We start from the raw sequence: 27,485 nt of genomic DNA, 5'->3' as shown, positions 1-27,485 counted from the left end.
AGGAAGGATGCCTTCTATTTTCCGTCACACACGCACACACACCCCGGCCCGCCTAGTGTATTTCCCTCCTGGCTTTCCAATTTAAATGCAAATGTTCCCAAATCGGACTCCACAAAAGACGCAGAGGCAAAAATCATTTGACGCAGCGATGAATTATATATTTTAATTAAGCAGCCAAAAGAATCACGCCTATTCAGCCCTTTCCTCATCCAAGAAGAAATGAATAAATAAATATGGAAGAAGGGAAGAAGAAGAAGAAGAAGGGAACAAATGGGAGGGTCGGGAGGGGTGGAGGATAAAGGGAGGAGGGTTTGTATTGAGTTTGTGTGATTGCAGCTAACCGCCCGTTGGCTGTCATTATATGAGCGATCTGAAGCTGACACATTTCAAAACGGTATTGTTTGCTGATAGACGTGCTAAATACTGCCACAGTTTCAAGCGCACACACTCACACACACACACAAGAGCGTTTGCTCCCAAATAATCCGAAATGCATGCAATACACACACACGCACACACACACACACACACACACACACACACACACACCATCTGGATTTTGAAGCCAGCACTTGAAGAGCAGAGATGAGGATTGTGATGCTCTGACAAGGGATGCAATTTTAATTTCACCCCCTGTCACTCTCTTCAATATCTGCTCAGATAAAATACATATGAGCTGCCAATCACTCACACAAATAGACACACGAGCACACAGACACACACACGCACAATCTATCTCTAAATCACATGCATGAATGTGGGATGCTGAAAATGAGTAAAAATTATTATGTAGTTTGCTTGAATTGTTGATCTGTTAAAAATACATCCACATAATCTAGTGTACATGAAAGAAGCAACATCAGTAAATCACAATAAAAAACAACTTTATATTTAATTATCCGCTGGTCTGATCTTCAAATATAAAAAAAAAACTTAATTCATGGTGAGAAATCTCCCCAAAATGTTCAAAGCGCAGGAAAACTGCTGAATATGTTAAATTAGAACAAAACAAAACAATTATCTTATAATTATGCAGGCATGCTACCATTAATGTATAAAACATGTACATTTATTGTTTTCGGGACGCTGCAGGGAAACAGAACATGCTGTAATATAACAGCTGAGTGAGGGATGCATAAACTGTATCGGTATCCATGGTGACCGGTTTATATTTATACCCCCGTCCACTCTTTCATGCTTTCTTGCGGAGCGACACTGGAACAAAACAATGAACACACATAAATACCACATATCTGTAAGGTAAATGTAACGCTCCATCGTAAGGCTGTTGATAATTAAAGACACTATTGAGCGGTTTCAGAACCGTTTGATAAACAAAAACACAATTTAAGTTATTTGAAAACCCCTGAATTCTTTATTAAATGAATATTTTAGATGTGAAAGCTGAAAGTTTAAGAAAATTAGACAGTTTGAGTCGTTTTCTTCTCTTTTTCAAACACGATTTAGATTTGTCGTTCGTTAAAACATTTTCTCGTTCTTAGATGTCTCTGCATGTTTTATTGCCTTCTGACATGTTAGTGGAACCGTAAAAGCTTTTTCATGTTCTTGAATATTGCACAGCAATACTTTGCAGATATGTTTCTTTCTCTCCGACATGCTTAAACATGATGTCGTGGCGTTTGTGTTCAACCTTAGCCGACAGAATAAGTCAGCGGCATAATATTAGGAAAGGGAAAAGGAGAGATGCATGCGGGCTGTACTGAAGAGAGCGAGGAAGAGCGTGATTATGGGAGAAGAAAAGAAGTGGAATAGAGTAGAAGTAGCGCGAGAAAAAAGAATGGTGAAGCTAAACAAAGACCAAGAGGTAATGGGAGATGACAGTGGTTTGAAACAGCTGGAGTATTGCATCTAAAGAACAAGGACATTCACTTTCCTTTATTTGCCTCTATTTGGAAGCGCTCACTCTGTTCTCCACATGCAGACACACACACCTTACTCAGCAGCAAGCACACCCTTAGACAGCCTTTGTTCGGCGAGCAGAGATAGTTGGCTCTCTTACAGACAGAGTGGAGGAGACGGAGGAAGAGCCCAGAGAGACAAGAGAGAGGCCACACTTTAATGGGAGGATCTGGGTTCAAGCCCCCTTTTGTTGGCAGGCATCAGCGCCGCTCAAGTGTCCTTGGACACGATAGTGAATCACTACGAGCTCCCATGGTGTAGTCATGTTGTAGCTGACCCTGACCTCTGACCTTTCACCTCCTAGTGGAAGCGAGGAAGCAAAGAGGCAGTTTTTCAATAGTCTCTAAAGCTCAATAATGTGAACGTCTTGTGCAATGTTGGCGAAGAGACTAAAAGAAAAACCTGTGCTCACAAACTGTATCTGGCAACCTGTCGTCCAGCCTGAGACACAGATGTACTAACTAACCAAGTAAAAAAGAAAGTTGATACACCTCATGTCTATATGCTAAATATGAAGCTTAATGCTGGTTGTCGGGAAATTGGACCAAGAAATTGTCGAGCTCCTGCGGACCAAAAACACAGAAATGTGTCATTTTTACGCTTAAAACATTTTTTGAGTTTTGACAGAGCACTTAGATTTACTGTTTCTTCTCATTTCACTCTCAGAAAATAAAAAGCAAATGACTTGCTTTGCCAAAATGTTGAAAGTTTAAAGAAGGACTGAGATGGGGAACAACAACTTGATGAAAGTATGAGAAAGCAGAAGATGAGAGTGTCTTCCTCCTGCTCCATCTTTATTAAACAACACCTACTTAAATGTAAATCTTCAGGTTCTAACATTTTTTATTATAGGAGGCAAAGGCATGCGCATGTTGTTTTTACATGAGAGCTGTGTGTTTGTTTATGGTGTGCTATACCTTTAAGAGCTGCTGGCCAAAGCCCATCCCAGAGAGGATGGACCCATTAGGCTGATGAACAGAAAGAAAGACAGAGAAAGAGAGAAGGAGGGAGACACATAAACACACAGAGAGAGGTTATACAGTGAAAAGGAGAACAACAGTGAAGTAAAGAAGTAAAAGAAATAAGGGAGCTTTGACGAGTAGGCAGGAAACTGGAGAGGATAGAGAAGAGGCCACTGAAGGGATCATAGAGATACAGAGAGAGGACAGGAAGCAGCTATCTCTCCATCTCTTACATGGTGTTGTAGGCGTCTATGGGTCTGTCAGTCAATCAGGACGACAGGCGGACACACTCACTCGCCGGCTCTCTGTCTCTCACATGCGCTCACCCTGATGACTTTGCTGTGTGTGTGTCTACAGATGGCAAACCTTGTGACATCGTTGTGCTGTGTAGTTCTGGCCGCGGTGGTGGTAGCCTACGCTCAGAGACGCAGTCAGCTTGGTGAGTATCTTCTTCTTTATTATACTGTACCTTTTCCTCTGCTGTGGCCTACTCTGCTTATTCTTAGTGTATCTTGTGTGGTCACTGTGCTCTTCCCAATTCTCAAAAAGTGACTTTAATTTGTTGTTCTTGTACTTTCCTGCACTTCCTCTCACAACTCTGTCCTACTCCACTTAAATAATTCCACTTTTCCTTTGCTCGGATTGTCTTCTCTCTGCTGTAATTGGATGGTTTTTTTTTTTTGCATAAACTTGATTTTACACTGCTTGAGATGTTCTAAAAAATCCTACGGTTGTTTTTATTTTGCTGGTGATTTACTTTGCGTGTGTGTGCGCGTGTGTGTGTGTGTGTGTGTGTGTGTGTGTGTGTGTGTGCGCGTGTGTGCGCGTGTGTGCGTGCTCCATAGAATCAGCTGCCACATGCACACACTCAACACAAATGCCTTTAACTGTCATGAAATATCATACCACACATGCATAAGCACATAACATCAATAGTTATGTACATGTGCAACCAAATTGTTATGAACACGCATATATACACACACACACACACACACACCATTAAACTCACACAGAGACACACACATATACATCTGCCTGTCTTGGAAAAGTATCTTGTTTCTCTGACAAATCTCTAGCCAGTTTGATTGACAGGTTTCCCTGGGGTATGTCTCACTTGGCAAAAAGGAGTGCAGACACTCACACACAGTAATGCACGTGCACACACACATACATTTTCAATACAGAGGGTTAGAAGGGGGATGAACTCTCTTGTTAGGTTCTGACTTTTTTTTTTTTTGCATAAACTTGATTTTACACTGCTTGAGATGTTCTAAAAAATCCTACGGTTGTTTTTATTTTGCTGGTGATTTACTTTGCCCACTTGTGGAGTTAGGGTAAGATTTTCCGTGTGTTAGCTGTGATTTTGCCGTGTGTAATTGTGCCAGTAGCTGGTTACTTGCTGTGAGGTCAAAGGTGCAGCAGAGAAGTGGAAAATGTACCTGTGAGAAAGCGTAGGTGGAATTCACTTGTGTCACACTCGCAAACAACGTAACACTAGCTGAACAAATGAGCTCGTCGTCCCTGGCTGCATGGTGCGAGTATTTTGGCCACATTACCGAGGAGTTCAACAAAGAAGCCAGTCAGGTCAACGCATGATCATGAGCGTGTTTCAAACCATTTGTGTTCGGAGGTTTTGAGAGAGAAAACAGAAGCTGAAAAAAGACATAATGTAGTGACTGCTGTTCTCAGAGTTCACTCAAGATGCATGACCATAAAGTAGACTGTGTGTGTGTGCGTGTGTGTGTGCGTGTGTGCGGCGTGTGTGTGTTTTAACAGGGGAGTTAATTTGTTGCTTGACTTTTAGTGACCATGGCTTATTAGCCAATGAGGTCGGTGTGTTTAAGTCAGCTGACTTAAAGAAAGAGTCCCCAGTGACGCACATCACTATGTCACGAGGGTCATACACACACACACACACATACACACACACACACACACACACACGCATAAACAGAGCAGAAATGGAAGCAGCATAGAAGGTAAGTGAAAGAGGGAGAAATTAATGAACACTGGAAGAAATTGAGAAAATAGAGAGATGACGGAAGGCAAACGGAAACAGACGGATTGAGAATGAAAGTCGAGAAGGAATAACAATTGATTCTTTCTTGAAAGAGTGCAGGGTAAAGCACTGGCAAAGTGAGAACCCTTATCTTTAAACAGTGTCCTCAAATAATTGTGGAAAGTAATATGCTTTCATTTAGAAGCAATTACAAGATTTGATATCCATCATTTTATTTTAATACAACTCATTTCATTTCTTAAAAACAAAACAAATATTAGAGTGCTGCAGGGATGACATATATTTCCCTCGACAAAAAGGATGGAAAGATCCCATTGGCTTTTGGATTATTGCAGAAAATAAGCTTGTTTATGATACTTACAGGTTTTCTCAGCAAGATAATCCTCTCAGATGAACACCACTTTTATGATTTTTAATGCGAGAATTCCCTCGGCGGAAGTAAAAAGCTGACGTTAGGATGTGAACGAATTGAATCCATGGTCGAATGACTTCACGCCGTCACCACAGAGCTGGAAGCGGACTAGTGTCTCTTTAGCCACTTGTTAGCAACCGTCTTCTTAAATACGCGTAAAAGCTTCTAAATGTGCGAGTGGGGTATTTACTGACGTATCTAATGCCGTTGAACAAACCGTTAAAATCTTTCAAGGTGGCATCAGCCACAGACCTTATTTCAGACATCCAACCACGAACCTATAGACTTGGACACGAGGGAACTGGAAGTGCACACATGCTAACTCATTTCCTGGTCTTAGGACTGATTGAAAATGAAGTTAAACTTGTTTCAACAGACTTACTTCACTGTGTGTATAGTGTGCTAGTAGTACTGATCACTCCTTATCTATTTTTATATTTTGTGCCGTGCTAAAAAAGCCGAAGGGACGAAAGCATTCAAAGTAAAGAGAGAAAACCGTGAAAGGGCAACACTTAGGGGAATAACATATATGGATAGAAGAAGGAATAAATAATACGGATGGAAGAAAGAGAGCTGTCAGTTCTGTCTTTGGGAAGTAGTGTGTGCGCGTGTGTGTGTGTGTGTGTGTGTGTGTGTGTGTGTGTGTGTGCGCGTGTGTGTGTGTGTGTGCGCGTGTGTGCGTGCTCCATAGAATCAGCTGCCACATGCACACACTCAACACAAATGCCTTTAACTGTCATGAAATATCATACCACACATGCATAAGCACATAACAGCAATAGTTATGTACATGTGCAACCAAATTGTTATGAACACGCATATATACACACACACACACACACACACCATTAAACTCACACAGAGACATACACACATATACATCTGCCTGTCTTGGAAAAGTATCTTGTTTCTCTGACAAATTGCTAGCCAGTTTGATTGACAGGTTTCCCTGGGGTATGTCTCACTTGGCAAAAAGGAGTGCAGACACTCACACACAGTAATGCACGTGCACACACACATACATTTTCAATACAGAGGGTTAGAAGGGGGATGAACTCTCTTGTTAGGTTCTGACTCAATTTGTACAAAATGTGCATACAGAGGAATGCATATACCATCTTTGTACTTATGCGTGTGACACGGAGTCTATAGGAAATCCTCTTGAGACTTCATAATTAATGATAGCAGTGCATAGCCGAACAAAGATGATGAGAAACACCGGTAGAAAACATCCACAGACGGAGGCAAACAGATGAATACAAGCACCGTGTATAGAGAAGTCAATGTTGTCTGGGAGGAGGAGAAGATGGAAGGTGAAAGAGAGTCAGACAAGTGAGAGAAAGACGGACAGGGAGAGAGACGGGGTGGAACAAGATGGGGCGGAGAGAGATGGAGGAGCAAACATGGCGAGAACTCATTCGAAAGGTAGAAAACAAATTAGATGAAGAAGAAATACGCTTTTGAAAATTGATTTGAAGCCCTTTTTATTCCTTTGTATTCCATGCTTTCACTCAAATAGTCATTTAAATACAGAAAAAGCATCGTGACTAGGAAATCAAAGCTTTTTTCACAAGTGAAAAATAGTGTGTGTATCCGCCCCTGTGATGCGGATCTGCTCCAACATGTAACGGGTTCCTCCTTGACTCATGTGACACCCTCTCACCAAGTTTCATGAAAATCAGGCCAGTAGTTTTTCTGTAATCACAACTGACAAACCGAACCGAAAGCCTAACCTCCTTGGCCGGGTTACTACAAACGTTACTTCTGGGACATGTAATCAGCCAGATATGTAATTGACAAATGTCACTTTATGTAATTTAAAGCATTCTTACACCAGTTTTGCATCACTCCTTTAGCAACACGACTCCCCCCCCCCCCGCTGCCCTGCCGCCCACACACACACACACACACACCCAATTAGAGAAATTTTTTTCCTCCTACTGCGGAAAGTTCATTGAATGTGCCATTTTCCTTCAGCTTTTGTAATGTGATTCATGTTGACTGGCATGAAAAAAGACTCTGAGAAGCCCTAGCAGTGGAAACGACAATCCCTTAATGAAACATCGCTTTAAACAACAGAGGAAAAAGAAAATAATTGAAAGCTATAGACCCGCAGAGAGAAAAGGGGGTGAGACTCAGAGGTCGTGCCAATTATGCTTTCTTGAATATGAATTTGATTTTTGATTGCCGGTGAATAACAGACTATGAGGTGGTTAGAAGGGGCGACGGGGGAAGATATTGGATGGGTGGAGAAGACACGAGACCTATCTGGGAAAGACATGAGACAATATGTGACGGAGGGAGAGAGGGAGAGAGGCGATGTTGATAACTGTCAGCTTTTCGGGACGGGATCTTTTCTGGTATTTTACTTATACACACACACACACACTCCCTGTTATCCATATGACAACGTAAAGCTTTGCTTTAGTTTCAGGGTACACTTCAATGCTAACCAGTACACATCAAAAGCAAAGATCAACTGTTCTTCAGCAAGATGCTGAACGTCAACTAGTAGCAGCCACGCTGTTGCTCTGCTGACTCTGACCTCTGAACCACACTGTGGTTTATAGAGGAGGAGGAGGAGGAGGAAGAGAACGATGACGATGACGACAAGGACAAAAACATCCCTTCAAGGATCAATAGCATCATTTTCATCCATTAGTATTGGATAGAAAGCAGAGGAATACAACATGTTTTCAATGCAAGCCCATAGGCAGTGTAGTCCCATGACTATGGCCGGCAACAACTCTGCTTTTATAGCTTGTTTAAACTGTGATAAAGAGATTAATTTATGAACATAAATTAAAGGTTAAATGCATAGCCTGAGTAATTACACATCAGTATAGCTCTCCTCAAAGCAATTATGTAAAATCACTAATAGACACAATATAGGAGGTAGCCAACATGTCAAACATATCCCCCTAAGGGTAGATTATTAATTCCACATATGTTGCTGTAAAGCAAACCATCCCTCATCCATCCATCCATTTTCCTATCCCAGCATGCATTGGGTAAACGGTGCTCTATACCCCTTAATTGCAGATACAACACATGTAGACAAATGGCAGACATTTTCTAAAGGGTCCACTTGTTTAGAAACCAAGACTCAACCAGGAACCTGTCAGAATGATATTTACTGTAGAAAACCTTCCCTGCGTGTGGTCCATCTTCACACAGAAACACTAGTCGGACACAAAAACTAGATTTTCAAACTAAACAAAACACATTTCTCATGGCTGCTCTGGATGTCTCTGTTTCTTCCACAGTATTATATTCAATCACTCACAATACATACGAAGTGAATCCTCTCGTGCTTCGAGAACAGATTGATCACACACATGGCCAAAATTAGCCTTTTTTTTCTCTTCCCCTTTTTGTCTTAATCTCTCTTTGTCTCTCTTTGCATCTTTTATAGTCTCTCTGTTTCCCCTGATTCCTTCTTCGTCTGTCTCTGTGCGTTTCTCTCTATCTCATTTGAATCCTGAGACATACCAGAACGTCCTAGCCAATGCAATACAATGTCATTAACAGGGTGCCTTACACAGTAAATACTAAGAACAAGCACAACATGAATACCAATGAGCAATCGGAAAGGAGAAAAACAAAAGGAAATTAGACACAGGATGACGGAGATCTGGCGCAATTGATTGTTGTTTTTTTTTGTTCGAGTACATTTTCCATTTAGTTATTTTCATGAATGCAACAGTGCAGCTACGTCTGCCCCCCACTACCGTCTCTCCTTGCAGTGTGTGTGTGTGTGTGTGTGTGTGTGTGTGTGTGTGTGTGTGTGTGTGTGTGTGTGTGTGAGTGAATGTGGTGACATCATGCTGTTGACTGAGAGAGCATGTTATTTATGGGAGTCCATATCCTGATTGAGAGACAAACGTTTCCACTCATAATCATTCCCTCCATCTCTCTCTCTCTCTCTCTCTCTCTCTCTCTCTCCCTCTATGTCTTTATATGCCTTTCTATTTCCCCTCCCTCCTCCTGTCTCGCCTCTCTCTTCCTCCACTTCACTGTCCACATCATCCACACTTGTCACCCTCTCCCTTTTTACTTCATATCTGCCATCCTCCTTCCTCTAATTTCTTTATATTACTTCCTGTCTCTGGATCTTCCCCCCCCCCTTCACTCCATAACATCCTCCTCCCGTCTCTCAATCCATCACCCAAGTGGTCAACAGCCAATTTATTGCCCATGACATCATCCTGCCGCTGAAGCTAACGCCACCGTCACCAAATGTTTTTGTTTGTTTCTCTTCTGCGCTGTGCAGAGCTTCTTTACCCCACACTGATTCCATCTAATTAGTATGGCTAGAGGAGCGAGAGGGGAAGAGAGACAGAGATCAGGAAACAGAACGGCAGAGGGAAAGGGAGCGAATGTGAGACAGCGAGAGAGTAGGAGGTTAACTCTCACACTAATTCCATGGTATTACAGCTGTCAAAGCTGTATTTATTTCTTGAGCATTCAACACATGCTGCTATGACTTACCATACATGCCTGGGCGTGCGCTTTGCTACACTGTAGCCTTATGTATCCAAAATTATCCAAAATTAAATTAATAGTTGTTTTTTAACTCCCCCGTCATGCTTCACGGCCACGCGTAATCTAATTCACGTGCAGATGCTCATGTACGTGGATTCATTAAGCAGCACGAGCTACATCATTACAAAGGCAAGACGGAAAATACACAGTATTTAGTAGGGCTCTATAATTGGATATACTGTTGTATAATAGTGTCTTTTTAAGTAATCATTTATTTGTTCACTCATTAAACCCGGTGCATACATGTCAGTTATGAGAGTATTTTTCTTTACTGAAGCTCATAGTCTGAAAGTAAGTGTAGAATATCATGCAGGGATAAAAAAAAAAAAAATAACTACTGTAATTGCAGGTATTGTAATTATGTTGCCTTTTCATGTACTTTTTACCGAAGCCGAGTTTTTAAGCGTCACAATTGCAAAGTGGCCTCCAATTCTGCTAATTTCACCAAGTCTGCAGGATTCTACATTTAGCTTGTTTTGTTCCAGTGATTTTCATAATAACACAGAAGAAATGGAACAAAAGAGACACAAAGAAGTATCACAAGATGAGTAAGACCAAGACGTGGGTTTTAATGACATCACAATTAGAGATGTTGGACTCTAAATGTTCCCCAGACAGAATTCATGCAAACTAAAAGTTCTCATGAGAAGAGATATCAGCTGAAGTGTGTCGTTCGTACATCTCTGCATGTTTAGAAGTAAAAAAAAAAAAAACAAGACAACTAAATGTAATCAATTATTCATGAAAAGTAACCACTATCAGACAGCTGCTGTTAAATAAGTAAATGAGCACAAATCTTGATCTATGTGTGTGTAGTGTGTCTGCCTGTGTGTCTTGCATGTGTAAGCCATGTACGTGACGGCAGGGAACCTTGATCGCACTCATTATCCTGAGTAGCACTCAGTGTAATCAGTGTTCCCTGTTTGGCACGCTGTTTGTATTAAATTCAAGATGGAGCTCAACCAATTGATTGACTGACTGGATTGGCAGATGGATTACAGTCCGTCTGACTGGATGACTGGCAGGGAGGCGAAGTGAAGCAATACTAATCCCATTCAGTCACGGCTTTGCAATGCAAGGGGGGAAGAAAAAGGAAAACGCGTCTTTTCTTTTGCCAAAAAGAAGAAGCAAAAACCAAAAGGAAGCATTTTCCTATTTATATATATATATATATATATATATATATATATATATATATATATATATATATATATATATATATATATGTATAATGGTAGTTTATTCTATATTTATGTCTCTTGCTTTTAACAATATTTGCTTTTTTTTTAAATGTCATTTCTCTTACTAAACAATTACCAAACTCCTTTTGAAATATCAGATTTATAATACTTATTACAGAATAAAATTGTGTTTCCATGCACACGTGACGATGTAAATATCCTGAGCTTTGTATACTTGTATTATTTGTATAGTACTTTTAAGCCATAAGTAACTCACATATAATGTGATTATGGAGTTGGTTTGAGACTCTGGGATGAGTAACTGTAATTAAATATGCTGTTCCAAGTGTGATCAAGCCAAATATTACCACAATAGAAACCGACGCAGCCCCGACCCCGAGCTAGTTGAGTCACCAGCTGATTAAGCGGTTTGCTGGCTTGATGGTTGACAAAGTGTTTAGTCAGCTGATTGGCTGACAAATTCGTGTTGGTTTGTACAACGTAACAGTATCGCGTCCCTTCTGGACGGCCTCCTGTCGGGAAGATTGAAGACTGAGTGACTAGTTGGCCGACTGAGTGCCTGTCTGATTCCAGAGGCACTGAGCAGATACAGCAACTGATAGAGTAGCTGATTGACACTGATATGAGGTTATGTTGTTGCCTTTTGATTTGGCTGCTTCGATTGCACTACTGGATGTTTAACTGATAAGTTGTTGGATTTGGACTGAAGTATTTAGAAAAAAATTGTTTATCTCTGTGAGTGCTAATGCAATACACTGTAAGTGGCATGTGGAGAAGGAGGGGGGGGGGGGGGGTAATAGAGAGATACGTGGAGCTTTTGAAAGACAATAGAAAGGGACACTGTATCAGAACGCTTTTAGTTGAAGATGTATAACACAGTTTGCGAGTCTACATTGATCACCATGACTTCTGGCACCGGGGACTCCATTAAGACGTGAAAAAGCCAAGTTGCTTGAAATGTTCTGCTATTCATCAGTGGTGGCTATTATCTCCATCCTCATCGAGTTACTCATGGAGTTAATGTTCATTCGGAGCCACATCAAGCAAATGTGGAGATTTTATCAACCTGAAACTGGGTCCAAGAAGGAAGCGGTTATCTTTAATAAAGATGCACAGAAACATAATGATCCTCTTTGTCAAACCAGCCTGCATCTTCTCTCCTAAATGTGTGCCATATGTCGTGAATCTGAGTGAGAGAGACCAAAGACAAAATGTGAGATATAAGGAACCAAATATCCATAGAATCCATTATTGTTTTACTAGTGAATGGTCTGTAATTGGTCCAGCATAGACGAAGGGTTCCCGACTGTCTGATAAACATCTGTCTGGTAATGGACCATTTCCAACCAAGCTAAGATATAGAATCTCAGAATCTCACTGTCTGAGCCGGAGTGTGTACATGTGTGTGTACTGTATGTCCTGTCCCGCTCACACATTTATTCAACGGTATTCCAAGTTAAGTTTCTCTCTCTCTGATGGCTCCAGTGTAGAAGCTGAATAATAATAACAACTTTGGAGTGACTGATTATTTGCGTCAGCACTAAAATATACAACTTAAAGGCTGAATTTCTTATCAAAAGGGGGCAATGGACCAACAGCAACAGCTGGGTATGGCTGACCCTGACCTCTGCAGTTGCATTACTCACACACGCCTCAAAGGCCAAGAGAATGCAGAATGCAGATCCCCCGCAAATCACCCCCGCTCTCATTGTATCTGCATCCTTGCGATATGGCTCTCCAAAATTGGAAACGAGCACGATATGGGAACACAAGTGAATGAACAATAGGTTTTCCTACTGCCTTGCCATATCTCTCTAGGCTACTGCCTGTATACATCATCTCCCTGTCCTCTTACCTCCCCACGTCTCTTCGAATCACTCCCATTAACAACATTTAACAAAAGCAACTCCCTTGATCTTTGACATTCACCACGTGAAAGTTGTTTTCTTCTTTTTTCTCTGCGTCCGTCTCTCTGTACTCTGGAGATGAAAGCGCACGTAGGACGAGGAGGACGAGCAGGTGAAACTGTTCCTTGGCAGGGTTGTGCTGCATCAGCCGGCGTACACTCTCTTACAATGGCGAGCGAAAATTCATTAAAAGAGCGAAATAATGTGTGTGTGTGTGTGTGTGTTGCCTAATGTGAGTCATTATTGGAAGTGTATTCTAATGAGGCTTACAGCAGGTCAGAGCCAGCCAGTGTTTAATGACAAATAAATAGTGAACAGAGTACGGCGGTGGCTTTAGGGTCACACAGCATTTAGCATTCTTTTTAAATAGAACAATACATCACACGTGTGTGCAGCACCTTAATCATACAGCAGTGCTACTATTGTATGCTATATATACATATAGGAGATGACATACTTGTGCCTGTTTACCTATTTTGATATATTAGTATACATTAAGTATAATCTTTCAACCACTGCTTTACTGTCCTGTCTCCATGTTGTATATGTGAGTGTGCACTCGAGTTTCTATTTCTCATTGTTGCGTGCGCGTGTAAGTGTGCGAGTGTGTGGATCAGCGACCTTTTCCATGTGGCTGTCGTAATGCCCTGATTAACTTTCCACTTCCCTGTTGTGCAGCCAATGTGTGTGTATTATTAGCCTTACTTTGGAGGAGGCGGCACCTCAAACATACTGTGTTTGGCTCTTACACGTTCAATGTATTTCCAATTACTGTGCCATACAAATAGAAACCTTTTGCTTCACATACTGTAAAAAAAAAAAGGCCTCCTGAATAGAGATGCTTTTGGACGCTTTCTTTATAGCCTACTTAATTTATTGTGTTGCTCTTTCACTTTCACAGTGGAGTTAATCTTCAATGTCATGTGATAGCTCAAATTTATTTTTTGTGTAAAGTCACTGCTTATGAGATGAAATCTTTTATTATTTGGAAACGAAATATAGCTTTATTCTTTCTCCCCAAATGTTAAAGTAGAGTTATCTTGGTTATTTATGCATCCTGCTGTAAAACCACTTGAGTATAACCTTTGTGTTTGCAGTAGGGTGTGTAACAAGATGGTTTTAAAGGGTCCAAAATATTCCTTTTTTAGATTGAAAATAAAAAAAGTACCAGCAAGTATCCACAACTTACCAATGGAAAACCAAAAAAAGAGCGAGTCCAGTTGATTTAGAGCAGTGCCGTGCCGTACAGTTGAAATGCGGCATAAGGCAAAGTCGGAGACAAAAGAGCCACCTGCACTTTCAAAGAAATCAACTTAACAAATCAATTTATTTTAGTCATTAAAAAAGACATTTCATTTGTAGATGAACAGAATGTCCCCTCTACTCAATTGAGTGACCATTTGCAAGATGGATTTTCTGTTTCCAGAGCCATTTTGTTGAATCCAACCCATTAAATCTCAAGTTGTGTTTTCTCGTGCCATTAAAAATCACTGAGCCCCCACTAGTCCCCCCAATTCCTCCTGATAGACTGTTCAATAAGTTGATGTTGCCAGGAACTTAATATAATTCCAGCCAGTATGAGCAGAGTTTTTTGGCTAATGTTGCTTTGCAATAAAACTTTGTTCCAAGACATTGGAACTGAATCACCAGAGGCTTAAAAGGGGTCTCGGACCCCTCAATGGTGCAACACTTCTAAATATACACATTTAATTTGATCTATTGTGAACAGAAAGACCTCAGTGTGACGCATTGTGGGCGGAAAGTACAAGAGTGGCAGGGGGAAACGATTGCAATTCATCACATTGAAATTCAGTTTAATTTAATTCAGCTCGACTTTATTGTCATTCCTCTCAACTTAAGCCATTCCTCTTTACTCAAGTGCACAGAGAAACAAGAGAAACGATGTGAGTGTGACGATGCAAGTGAGAGTGGAATGAAAACGAAACAATAAACGCCAAGACAGAAACTAGAAAATAAGACGAACCAATGTCGGCTAATATCAACAGTAGCGTGAAAGTGACTGGTGCATAGGATGTTATAATAACGGCAGTACCACATATAGGATGCAGCTATCAAGACGGTGGACAGAATATACAAGTTGCATTAAAACCAAACAATACTTTTCAAAAAACAAGGTAAAAGAATTAATCAAAATAAGGCTCGCATTACAAACTGATGACAGTGTTTTCAGATGGGAATATTTAAAACCAAGCAGTGTGTATATTGTCTTAAAGCCTGAGAAACCTTTTTGACATTAAAGTCATTTTAAAAAGAACAACATTGGTTTAACCTCTTACGCAGTTTTAAGACCAACCAAAATGTCCCACGCAAGCCAGATGGTTAAGTTATGTCCTTTTGAGGTAGGACACATGACTTCCAGCAAGGAAGTTAAACCTCTTATAGTAAGAGCATGTCTTGATTAAATAAAATACAATGAATATAAAACGTGTCTTCGAAATATTACCTGGAGTGGATTCTAACTTTGAGTGGTTGATTTCTGTCAGAACTTTCTTTTCTCTTTCTCTTTCTTCGGGTGAAATCTGAAAATGTAGAGGTTTCTCGTGTGCTGTCACTTTGTGCCTGTGTCTCTGTCACTTTTATATTTCCTTAGAAAACTTTTTGAAAAGATAAGTTTCTTAGATATATGACATTGCAGTAAGCCAATGCCTGTGTGGCAAAGAAAGACAGCCACACTGACTGAACTTAAACAAAAAAACACTTCTGAAAGAGTGGGTTGTCCTTGTAGAGGAGAGGCAACAAAAAAAAGAATAAAGCAGAGGATAAGGATGTCCATACAGTTGTGTGTGTCCGTCTTTATGTCTGTGTGCATGCATGTGTGTTTGTGTAGTTATTGCCTGTGACATTGTGCAAGGACAGTCCTATCTCTTGTGATTTCCTGTGGAGGAATGGATACATACAGAAAGTCATTAGCTCCCCAAACCCTCATACTTTATTGTCTGGGGACAATAGCTTCCCTGTACTCCTTTTCAAAATTCAAATTCACAAAGCTTGTCCATCATGCTAACAAAACATTGTCTATAGCTCAGAGATATTGAAAGTACACAGGGGCTGTGAATTGTGTCGGTGACAAGAAACTCCTCCCATGGGTGAAAATATGCATGTACATAAAAACCACACCATCGTAGACACATGCATAGTCATTTTGTTTTCTAGAACCAAGTGCTTTACGGAAATGTGCATTGGATAAAGAGCATTGAGGAGCCTTTGAGTCGCTGGATGAGGAGTGTTAGCGGTGTAGAGCAGCTTTCTGGATGTGTCACCTTGTGTAAGAATGTGCTAGTGAATTTGTAAACTTTGAAGGTCAGTCCAGAAGTTAAACCAGAAACCTTTTTAGTTGTTCTCCTTTAGTGCACTTGGAATGTTTTGTATGAGCAACAAATAGATAGTTATTTTTTCTTTAACTACAGTGACCCAAACACAGCATCATATTTTTGTACCTCAAACACATCATGAGATTTTGAACATGAAAGCGAGAGTTTTCACTGAGTGTTTTTTGCTTCAGGTTTTTTTGCAATTGGCCCAGGCTTTGAGAGATTGGTCCATTGTTAATAGAAAACAGGCTGGCTCTGTACAATAACCGCGTGCCCTTAAGCAAGACACTGAAGCCCAGCCTGCTCCATCATTGTCAGACATGCAGCTAAGGCGCTGCCTTGGGATACTGCACTGCATAATCCACCAGGACTAACAGGCCATTACGCAGTGTAATGTCCTGTCATAGTCTAGGTGACCAGCCATGGGATTATGATGAGGTATCTCATTTAGACACAAGCAACTGCGTAATATCTCCAGATGGAATGCCGGGAATTTCTCAGCAAAGCAAAGTGTGTGGACAGGAAGCACCTGCTGCTCACCATCGGTTACTGAGCACTTACTAAAATACCACACTTTTTAATAATAATAATTTAAAAACAAACAAACAAAAGAGCGGAAAGAGAGAAAACTGTCAATCATCATAGAATAATTGTGGATGTCCCCATGCACACACTTCATCTCCAGCCACTTTGGGTAGATGGTGAGCAGCAGGTGGAATCATGTTGTTGTGAACAGCAGCTTTCATAGCACCAACGGTTCATTCAACGCCAGGTCAGATTTTTGATCTTCTTTACTTATTCTTAAATTGAATAGTTCCTGATTTTAAACACAACTTTGGCAATTGTATCGTTTTATTTAGTCAAAGTTGTTTTCCGGTTGCTTGCATTTTGGATATATATTTAATAAAAATGGGGGTTTTAAGAATAAAAAATAAGTCATGTATTGGCACTCATCACATCTCTAAACAATACACAACCCCAGATACTGTGAGCATCTGTGGCATTTAAAAACCAAGAAAAATAAACTATATTTATGATTTAAAATGAAAGTATTAGAGAACAAAAGCATTAAGAAGAAAAACATGTAACATCAAATGTTTTACTCGCACACACAATCTTGCCTGTACAGTGAACATGTGTGGCATATTTCTTTAGGAGGATAATATAAAATCTGATCTGTCAAGTCCATAACATACCATATTTATCACAGCAGTACACACACACACACACACACACACACACACACACACACACACACACACACACACACACATATACACATACACACAAACACACACAGATGAGGTAATCTAGTAGAGGTAGCATTAACCTTCTGGCAGAAGTTCTCTGAACCTCTTTCCTACACAACACACACACAATAGAAAAACCTATACGTCAAGTCTTATGGTACAAGGACAGTGATGAATTGAGGCAAGGCTGTTCCATTACTCACCCACACACACACACACTGCAAAGGTGTTTTTTCCTAATCTCGTAAGAGTGCGTGTTTGTGTCTACATTTGTACACCCTATATCTCACTCTCCGCAATTGTTTCGCTCCCGTTTCTCACTCCGCTCAGCATTTATTCCGAAAGGTTAACTCTAATCCTAAACTAATAACCAGACAAATTCAGAGCACAGAATTGATTTTGTGTACACGTGTAGTATGAGGGAACACACAAACCCAATTCACACGCATTTGGTGAAGCATGTTTGTAGAATAGGATTTAGCAGAAATGTGAATTAGAATTGTGTCACTTCTAAAATTTGATTTTAGGTCTGAAAAAACAAAACAAAAAAGCATCTCCTTCACTCTTGTTGTTCCTTTCCACATGCCCTACCAGTGTCCTTCGATGGAAGCTGCCTTTTCTGTAGATGAAGCCTATACCCTTGGTTATCCATGTGAGAATGTGTAGGGGATTCAGACTTATCACCGCTCGCCAGCATAGCTGAAATCCACCCTATCCCTGTGTCTTGCACACACACACACACACACACACACACACACACACACACACACACACACACACACACACACACACACACACACACACAATTGCACACACACGTGCACAAGAGCCCAATATGTTCATGGTGATAAAGAGAGCATATAGCATGATATTAATTTGGACTGAACATCAGTGCTTTTGCCCCTGAAGACGCCTGTGTGTGTTTGTGTGAGTGTACACTCGACAGGTGTGTTTGAAGATGGCACATATATATTGTTGTCGTACATGTGTGAGAGGGAAAGAAAGTGAACAAGGTCAAATGATGTTTGCATTTGTGAGGGCGGATGTAGGACTAGAACTAATGGTAATTGTCATTATAAATGAAAAGTTTCATTAGTAACCAAATGTGAAAAAATGTAGTTCAAGTCCAAACTTTAACGTGTGAAGTGTAGAGTGCATTATCTTTCATAACAGCATGGGGTTTTTATTTTTTTTATTTTATACAAAGTTTGAGTAAACATCATGTCATAACTCCAAACAAGTTTATTAAACAGCTGCAACTAATAAGCTGTAGGTCAGAGCTGTGAAGTCATCAGAACATAATAGAACATCAACCCTGCCAATTTCTTTTTGTAGCCATGCTGAAAGAGGTCAACAATTGAATATTGAAACATGATTTTAACATTAATCAATGTCTCACTAGCACGTGTTTCTACAGAGATTTATTAACTCCATATTAAATATAACATTAGCAGTTGTTCAAATTCATCCAGTCCAATACAATCCTCAGCGGGGATCTTTTCAGCAGACTTCCACCTTTTTCCACTTCCTATTATCCTTTTTCTTTCCATCTCATACATTACATTATATTCATCTCTCTGAGAGGGTCATGAGGTCCTTCCCTAACTTTTACACGTACTCACATCCGCCTGAGATACAATAATAGAAAAGACACAAAAGCAGCCGTGGTAGTGGAGCTCAGCATTCACTTTCTTGCGGACATGTTGACATTTAGAAGCAACAGTTCTGATGTGTAATTTCTTGACACTGAGCAGCATGGTTTTTGTGGGACTCCTCTGAAGCATCACTGCCTCAGTGCTAACTGCCCTACATAACTGTCAATGACTGTCAATTATAGAAACAGAACAGGTACAATTTGCTCACCAGGTAAGAGCTTTTAGCTCTTTAGAGTGAAATTGAAGCAATTAATGCATACAAAGGAGCGGACAGGACTCCTATTGTTTCTCCCGACAGTTTCTGTCAAATCGTTAAAAGCCGAACAATCAGCCATCTTAAAATGACCAAAGATGCTGCCAGGGTACTATCACATACTACTCTACATGTGTCACCTGTCTGTTTTTGTTAGTTTTTTTTAAGCTACCATAGACTACACATAGACATAGTATAAGAAGTAGACGTAGTCACAGTGACGTCACCCATTAGTTTGTTTCAAAACTACGGTTTTGAAACCCTCGAGTTTGACGTTTTGGCCGTTGCCATCTTGGTTTAGTTGCAACGAGAAGTGACACGGGAGGATGAAGCTAAGTACAACCGGTCGTCTGAAAAACTATTATTTTTAGGCGACCAAAATGTACTTTCATGAACTGAAAACACATTTTGAAAGGGTTAAAGTTGTAGCCCCCCCCCAAAGCATACTCTGCTTAATCGTCTGTTTTACTCTAAATGTGTCCATTTCCAAAATGAACATCACACTGTATTTAAACAGACTTAAAATTATCTATTGAGACCATAAACCTGTCAGGAAATGGTTTCCTGAGGTAATAAATCAAGTGAGAAGTAGGGTCATTTTCTCATAGGCTTCTATAAAATTGGACTTTTTGTGCAACCTGTAGAGCCGCCCCCTGCTGGATATTAGAGAGAATGCAAGTTTAAGGCACTTCCGCATTGGCTTCACTTTTCAGAGCCGGAGGTTGCCGCTTGTTCTCTATAGACAACCCTAGCTTAGATCAAGGTCTGTCACCTCATCAAGTATGAGAAGTTATATTTTAAAAATGGTGATTCCAAAATCTATTTCTCAACAAGTATTTGACAGTTTTCATTTATTGGATTTTATAAAAGTTTCAGTGCGACCAAAAATTCAATTAAACCAGCATTACTTAATGTCACAGTGTAATGCAGGTGTTCCGAAAAGAAGTCTGTTATGATTTGACAATGTCTTAAAATACAATTTGTATTATAATTTGTAAGTATTCTCATTTCTACTCGAGACTGCTCATATATCATTCTTTTCACTTTCTTTCACTACTTGTGATTGTAATGTATTTTGAAATGGTGGTTTTTTTCCTCCATTTTTGGAAGAAAACCTCATTACTCACAGTCAGACTTTCATCAAGCGCAGTCCTGCCTATAGTATAAAGGTAACATATGCGGGCTCATGTGTGCTCAAGAGGATGGAAATGTTGAATACACCTTCCTTCAACAAGCACAGGAGACATGAATGCTCCTGTCTTCACCTATGGCTTTAAGACATGTACGCTCATGCCTTGAATATTGAGATACAGTGAGAAAATGCCTTTCCACAGACTTATGAACACCTCAAATAGGCAAATGAAAAAAATGGTTTTATGTGGTGTATATTTCCCAAAGGTCACCTGTTGTGAACAGTATTGTAACATTTGTATCTTTATTGTTTCTAATGATAGGGCCTTCATCTTCTTGGACCTGGATTAGTCATAAACAGACATGTATACCATGGCCACTGAGAATCCTGATTCTGATTGGTTCGCAGTAACTTTTAGTAACTCGACATGTATGACAGTTGTGCAGTTTTAAAAGAATGGTCCAGAATAGTAACGGTAACATTGATGCTTAACTAAAGAGCTCTGAGTAGGGCTGTAATGATGCGTTGATTTGAATCGATGAACCATTCAATGATCCAATATCATCGAAGGAAAGGGAAAACATCATCTTTAAGATGCACCTTTATTTTGAAATTCCCATGGCACTTCTGTGTCAACTTTTCCGTCCAAGCATACCTCCTTCCTAAACATTCAAACAGTGCTTTAACATAAGATATGTGGCAATTTATAGTGAGTATTTTTATTTGTTTTATTCAAAGAATAGATTGTTTTTAATTTTAACATCTGTAGAGCCCAGTAATAATATTTAAATCATATTTTTAACTGATTGTGTTAAATGGTCATATGATGCAGTCTGAATCGAATCGGAGTCGCATCGTGGCAGAATTTATAATCCGTAAATAACGTAATGTTGTCCAAAGAATCTATATAATATCGTGTCGTGACGACACCCTTAGCTTTGAGCTAGAAACAAAAAGATCACTAGCTTAAACCACATGAATTCATGAATCTGGATGTCCATGTTAACTAGCAACAGGAGGAGGAGAGGGAGGACTTTAGAAGGGATGTTAATGGAGGTAAAGCTGCTAGCTTGCGAGTCTGGGTGAGGAGGACAGAGGAAACATCACCGAAACCGGACAGACACTACAGAGGTTTGAGGAAAAATCCCAGGTGAGAGGGAAAGAGAGACAGAGCGCAACATACTTGTGTGTGTGTGACTGTAACACTTTGTTATCTCCTCTGGAAAGACGGTTTTGATATTAATAAGCAGCAGTCAAAATGCCACAGTTATAATAAACATCTCGTCACCTGCGTCATTAACAATACAGTACGTACTCTGCTCCCGTTGACTTCGAGGATGAACTCGACAAACATTACTGTGCTGATGGAGGACAGGGTGAACGTGTACACTCACGTCCTTACTTGTGCTTTCAATAAGAAGATGGCAGGGAGAATAAGGTATAAGTGTGTGTGTGTGTGTGTGTGTGTGTGTGTGTGTGTGTGTGTGTGTGTGTAAGAGAGAGGGTAGGTCTGTTTTGAATGAGAGGAGAGTTTGGAGCAGACTGAGAGGCCAAGCTACTGGAATGTCAACAAGCCGGGGAGAGGGCTATGTCTACGCATGTGGGCAAAATCCCGCTCACAAACACACACACACATACACACACACATACATACACACGCATGCAAGGACACACTAATGCACATTTGGTTAAATGAGCTCTTAGACATTGGAACTAACACACACATACAGCAGCAGTACACACTCGGACAACACTGCCATACAGATGTGCACAAGGACACAGTGATCTGTGTGTATACAGAAATGCCAGTGAAACACACACGCACACATTTGTAGATGCACAAACTCAGACTCCCCCTGTGCTGATACCCTGTTTGGAGCTGCAATGAGCCGTGTAAAATGAAGAGCAAACATACCTGGATGTCATTATAGCTAGACTTCAGAACGGCCTATTGCTGAAGCTGAGGGGCCTACAACTTATTGTGTGTGTGTGTGTGTGTGTGTGTGTGTGTGTGTGTGTGTGTTTTATTTGTACATGTATCCACACATACAGAATGTGTCTTTGCACATACAGTATGTGTGCTGGTGTTCCTAGGAATGTGTTATCAGTCTATATAGCATGTTTTTCCATTATGTGTGAATCCATAATGATAACGCCCTCAGACATTCGGTCGTCCTGTTGTCACAACGGGCCTACGTACGTGCGTGGTTGGGTTAGAGCTGCAGCGATCAGTTGCCAAGAATTTCTTTATAATCGATTAAGCATGAGAGTAATTTCTCATGCAAACATGCTACAAAATGCCATTTTCAGTTTTATATCATATTAGAGTGGATATCTTTGGGTTTTGGGACTGACATCACATTTAATCAACTTTGAGAAACTTGGATGGACATTTTGCTCTATTTTCTGACATTTTACAGAACAAAAAAACGATAATGAAAATAATCTTTAGTGTGTGTGTGTGTGTGTGTGTGTACGGAGGATACCAATGAAAGTTTATTTGCAAAGAGATCTTAACATGCAAGTATATATTTGTTGTTCTGAGTCAGAAATCGTGATGATTACAACGATGATGTTGGTGCTAATCTGTCCCTGCTGTTTCATTTCTATTCAGCCAAAAAAAAAGAGACGGCAGCACAGACCTGCACTGGCTGTGACCCATGTTCAGTATCTCACCGCCTGCGTGGCAGAAAGGAATAAAGAAAGCATAAGAAACGGGTGACTTTTGGGTACACTAAAGCAGAAGTCTATTGATTCTGGCCGTCTGCTCTGGCCGGTTCTTTCCGCTTGTTATTGACTTGACATAAGCTGCTGCCTATGTGCTGTACAGTTTATATTTAGTGCATCAGGGAGCATATATTAATGAATTCCCATATATATCTTGATTAAAAATGAAAGAAATGCAAATGTTTTGCAGTAAAGAGGAAGCGAGTTCAGGTTTTGAAGGACTCCCATTCCCCCGGCCAATAAGGAGATCATTCATATTGATTAAAACCCACCTGGACGGAGGTAAAAGCAGAGAAATGGCCTTTTTCCTGAAAGTGTGTGTGTGTGTGTGTGTTACTGCAAGTTACTTTAGACAGAAGGATGCTTTTGTTTGTGTGCATCCTAACAAAAAAAATTCAGATATGCGCACTCTGTACGAGTCTCTGAGCTCATTACATGAATTAATGCACACACTGCAATACATCTGACAGATATGCCCGCAGCTACAAAGTGCACATTCTGTGTCGTGACGTCCCTTTCTCCATACTGTGCTTGTGGGCTGTGTGTGCTTATGGCTTAATGCTGCTTTCATTTCTGCTGGTGCGTGTGCGAGAGGCACTGCAGGTGCTTGCTAAAATACACACATGCTCACCCATAAACAAACAAACATTCTACTTCTCTCAATAAGTGATGTGATTAAGGGAACAAAATATATTGTTAGTCTGACTAATCTTTGATCCCTACGGTCATCGTCATTATTCCTAATCAACATTATAACCTACAGCATCGATTAACCTACATTCCTTTGAACTCATAACAACCGTGCGCAGTTGGAAAGAGTGCTCTCCACTCCGCGTCTTTGAAGTCGAGAGTATTCACGAGGGCTACTGGAAAGAGTGCGGGTTGTCAGGGCAAATTATTCCTTGATAATGATTTTCATCGCAGCAAACGTTGTGCTCGGCATCATTAGTCTTCCTCTGACAAATGACGAGCGTGAAACTGAAAGTAAACTTCAGCATCAAGGACGGAGCAACAACACCGCGGGCTGTGCTCCAGTTCAAATAAATCTCAGTACACCGAGCTCCTCAAAAAGTTATTTGTTTTACACCTTATTTTTCCCCCCTCAGTCCTTCATAGCATGCCAGCCGAAGCTCGGGAGAGGGAGTAATAATCTGTGCTCTTTCTCGGCTGCTTGGACTACAGATGCGACGGTGTGCTTTGCAGCCACTGAACCTGGCGGCGCTTCTTTTCCCATCACACCTCGCTTGTTGTGTATCAGAGTGCAGGATCAAGAGACAAAGAGAGCAGGTGGACATGCACGCATGTAGGTGCGTGTGTGTGTGTTTATACCTTTGTGATTCGGTGCGCGTCGGTGCATTGTTACACAGTCACACATGATTGATTGCAGCTTCAGACCTACTCATGTGAGGGTCCCTCGGTCCCAGTACTTGGAAAACAGTCACACGGCCGACACTGGAAAGCACACAGCCGTGGAAAAATCATCCTTGTGTTTTTCGGGAACCGACAGGGAAATAGCCCTATGTCCCGCATGGAATGGTGGTCATTTGATCGCCAACTCAAGTAACAATGGAAATGATGCTGGAAGCTCCACTGTTGTGCGGTGGAGTTGCTCCATTTAGCTTGACGAACCAGGCTGATTGCCGTTCCAAGTGTTGGCTGATTGATAGCTCCCTGGCAGCTTCTGCACACTGCAGTTCAGCAGCGGGACACAAATAACTTATATGCTTTCCACATGCAAAGATGTGTTGTTTCCCCGCATTTCACGTTTTATTCATACCCGTTTGACATGGACCTTCTGCACAAATTGAACATCAATATGTAGCTGTCATGGAGTCACTCTCTTAATCCTTATTCATCCCACATAGTGATCAGTATAGAATTTCACACTACAAAGAAATGTACTTTATTTATTGGACTTCTTTGTGGAATAAATGGAGTCCAACGTCATTGTCGGATATAGAATAGAAATCTCAGAGCCGGTTATTAGCAGATTAGCAGATGTTCCAGATTTGTGCTTAAACGGGAACATTTTCACACAAACTCTGTGTGAATGGCAGGACAACCACTTTCACCAGAAACACACCAAGCAGTGGCAAAGTGCTGCCTGCGGAGAGCTGCCAGGCAATGTCTAAGAAAAGCTCCGGCTAAGTGCGGCCAAACTACAAATTGGGGATAGTTTTATCTTTTGCCGGTGAATTGCGGCCAGAGAATACCAGCAGCCAATTAATAAACAGAGTCCTGTGAATTCTTGAACTGTGTTACAAAGAAATTATTTCCGTCTGAAAAACATGTAGAAACATTTAATTATGGTCTGCTTTTGGAGTTTGACAACCGATTCAACATCCCAAATTCATTATTTTTGCCTGCACTACATGAGGTAAAACTACTTCCTGTTTGGCACTGTAGCAGCAGCGTAATGTTGCTTTAAACAGAATTGAGGATGTAGATTAGTTTATTAACATATTTTGCAGTAGGCCAAGTTGGGGTTCTTGCTCAGGAACACTTCAGCAGACATTTAAGGATAAGGATAGAACTAGTTCATGTTTGACAGATGGGACACTCCCTTAATCCATTATGTAGGTAAAACACTATCAAATACTTCTTCCCTATAAAATTGACATGAAGTATTTTCTTTAGTTACAAATAAATGCAAATACCTGTCAACAGTGTGTTAAATTGGACTTGGCAAGCCAAATTACAAATTACACAAAGCATTTAGCTGGCCTGGATTCTGCACCTGATTGATGGCAGGAGATTTTAAGGAGAAAAAGAAATAACGTTTTTCATCAGCCTCTTTCATAATTGGACCTATCATAACTTTTTATTGCGGTCAAGACGCGTTTAGATCCTGTCAAGCTTTTTTTATTTTTTTTTATTTCCCTGCCACTTCAGGGCCTCAGTCAAGGTCATCGTATATTTGCACAGTGTTCCCGTGATGAAGGCTGTAACTTTTTGCTGATATTATCTTGGAAGCCAGGAATATTGTCGTATTTTACAGTCCATTAATTAAGGCGGTCATTTCTCCCTGCGTCCCTCTCTTCTCATCTCTCCCTCTGAAACCCTTCCCTCCTTTATCTCCCATTTCACCCACTTATCATTTCATACTTTGCTTCATCCCCTTGTTAACTTCCTCCATGACCCCTCTCATATGCCCTTTACTCTTCCCTCTTACCCTTCGTTGCTCTCCTTACTTTCCTCTCTACCCACTTTAATTGTCTCTATCTCCTTACACTTCCTTCTTCTCTTTATCTTTTTACTCTCTCTGTTTCCCCCCCACCCCTCCTTTGGTTTAATAAATGAGTGGCCTAGCATTAGCACTGACCTTCAGAGTTTGGCTCTCTGGGAAGGCTTAGGGTGATGTTAGCCCTGTTATTAAACAATAAGATTAGGACTGCGAGGGAGGTTTCTGCAGGCTTATGTGTGATTATCATTATTATACAGTCTCGCCAAAGGGGAGTCAGAAAACGTATTTATTAGATACACGCATCATTATAAAAGCAGATAATAACAATCTAATATCCCCTTTCGAGGGCTATGATGCTGCCAATGATAGTGCACTTCATAACATTTGTGTTTTTTTCTTCTAAAAATCATATTTCCATATCTATTACACTTTGGAAATGCACCAGCATAATTATAGGTTGGAATATTCATTCATATCTCCGTACTGAGGAGGCCTTGGCTCTTAATTCTGTTCCAAAAAACGACTGATTACAGTCTGCTGTGAGCTGAGACGGCCAGTCTGGTTGGAGACGACTTCACTAACGTCACGGTGGGTCAACAAAATGTAAATTTAGAAGTTTAGATTTGGTTCTTTGCTGATGTGACAGAAAATAATGGGGGTGTAATGCTCACTATGATGGATAACCTACGTTAAGAACGACCGTTGAGTCTCTGCCAGTTGTCTCTCTTAACATAGTGGAAGGAATGAAAACCAGCCTGGATGGGAAATCAATTTAAAAACCTACGGAGTAATTTGGGAAAAGGTCATCGGTAATACACTAAGTTCTGTGCAACATACTGAATATGTATGTAGGACACACTGTACTCGGTTTTGAATCTGATAGATGGACTACAACTAACGATTATTTTCTAGATTATTTGATTAATTGTTTGGTCTATAAAATGTCAGAGAATAGTGAAACATTTCCAATCCAGTTTCTCA

At 40.5% G+C, this 27,485-nt stretch overlaps 1 protein-coding gene across 4 annotated transcripts in view; it reads left to right on the top strand.

The window, feature by feature from the left end:
* cntfr (ciliary neurotrophic factor receptor) overlaps nucleotides 1–27,485 on the top strand; it is a 222,564-nt gene that overhangs the window by 91,817 nt on the left and 103,262 nt on the right. For 3 of the 4 annotated variants that reach the window (XM_029445313.1, XM_029445312.1, XM_029445315.1), the window contains exon 3: nucleotides 3,240–3,321. In XM_029445313.1, coding sequence (XP_029301173.1) covers nucleotides 3,240–3,321 — 82 coding nt within the window. Of the gene's footprint in view, nucleotides 1–3,197; nucleotides 3,322–27,485 lie in introns of those variants that run through there. The other variant, XM_029445311.1, reaches the window with a different exon arrangement.

The sequence above is a fragment of the Cottoperca gobio genome, chromosome 12, assembly GCF_900634415.1.
Source record: "Cottoperca gobio chromosome 12, fCotGob3.1, whole genome shotgun sequence".
NCBI classification, from domain to species: Eukaryota; Metazoa; Chordata; class Actinopteri; order Perciformes; family Bovichtidae; genus Cottoperca; species Cottoperca gobio.
The sequence above is the reverse complement of the archived record's forward strand: the minus strand, read 5'-3'. Positions and strand labels throughout refer to the sequence as shown.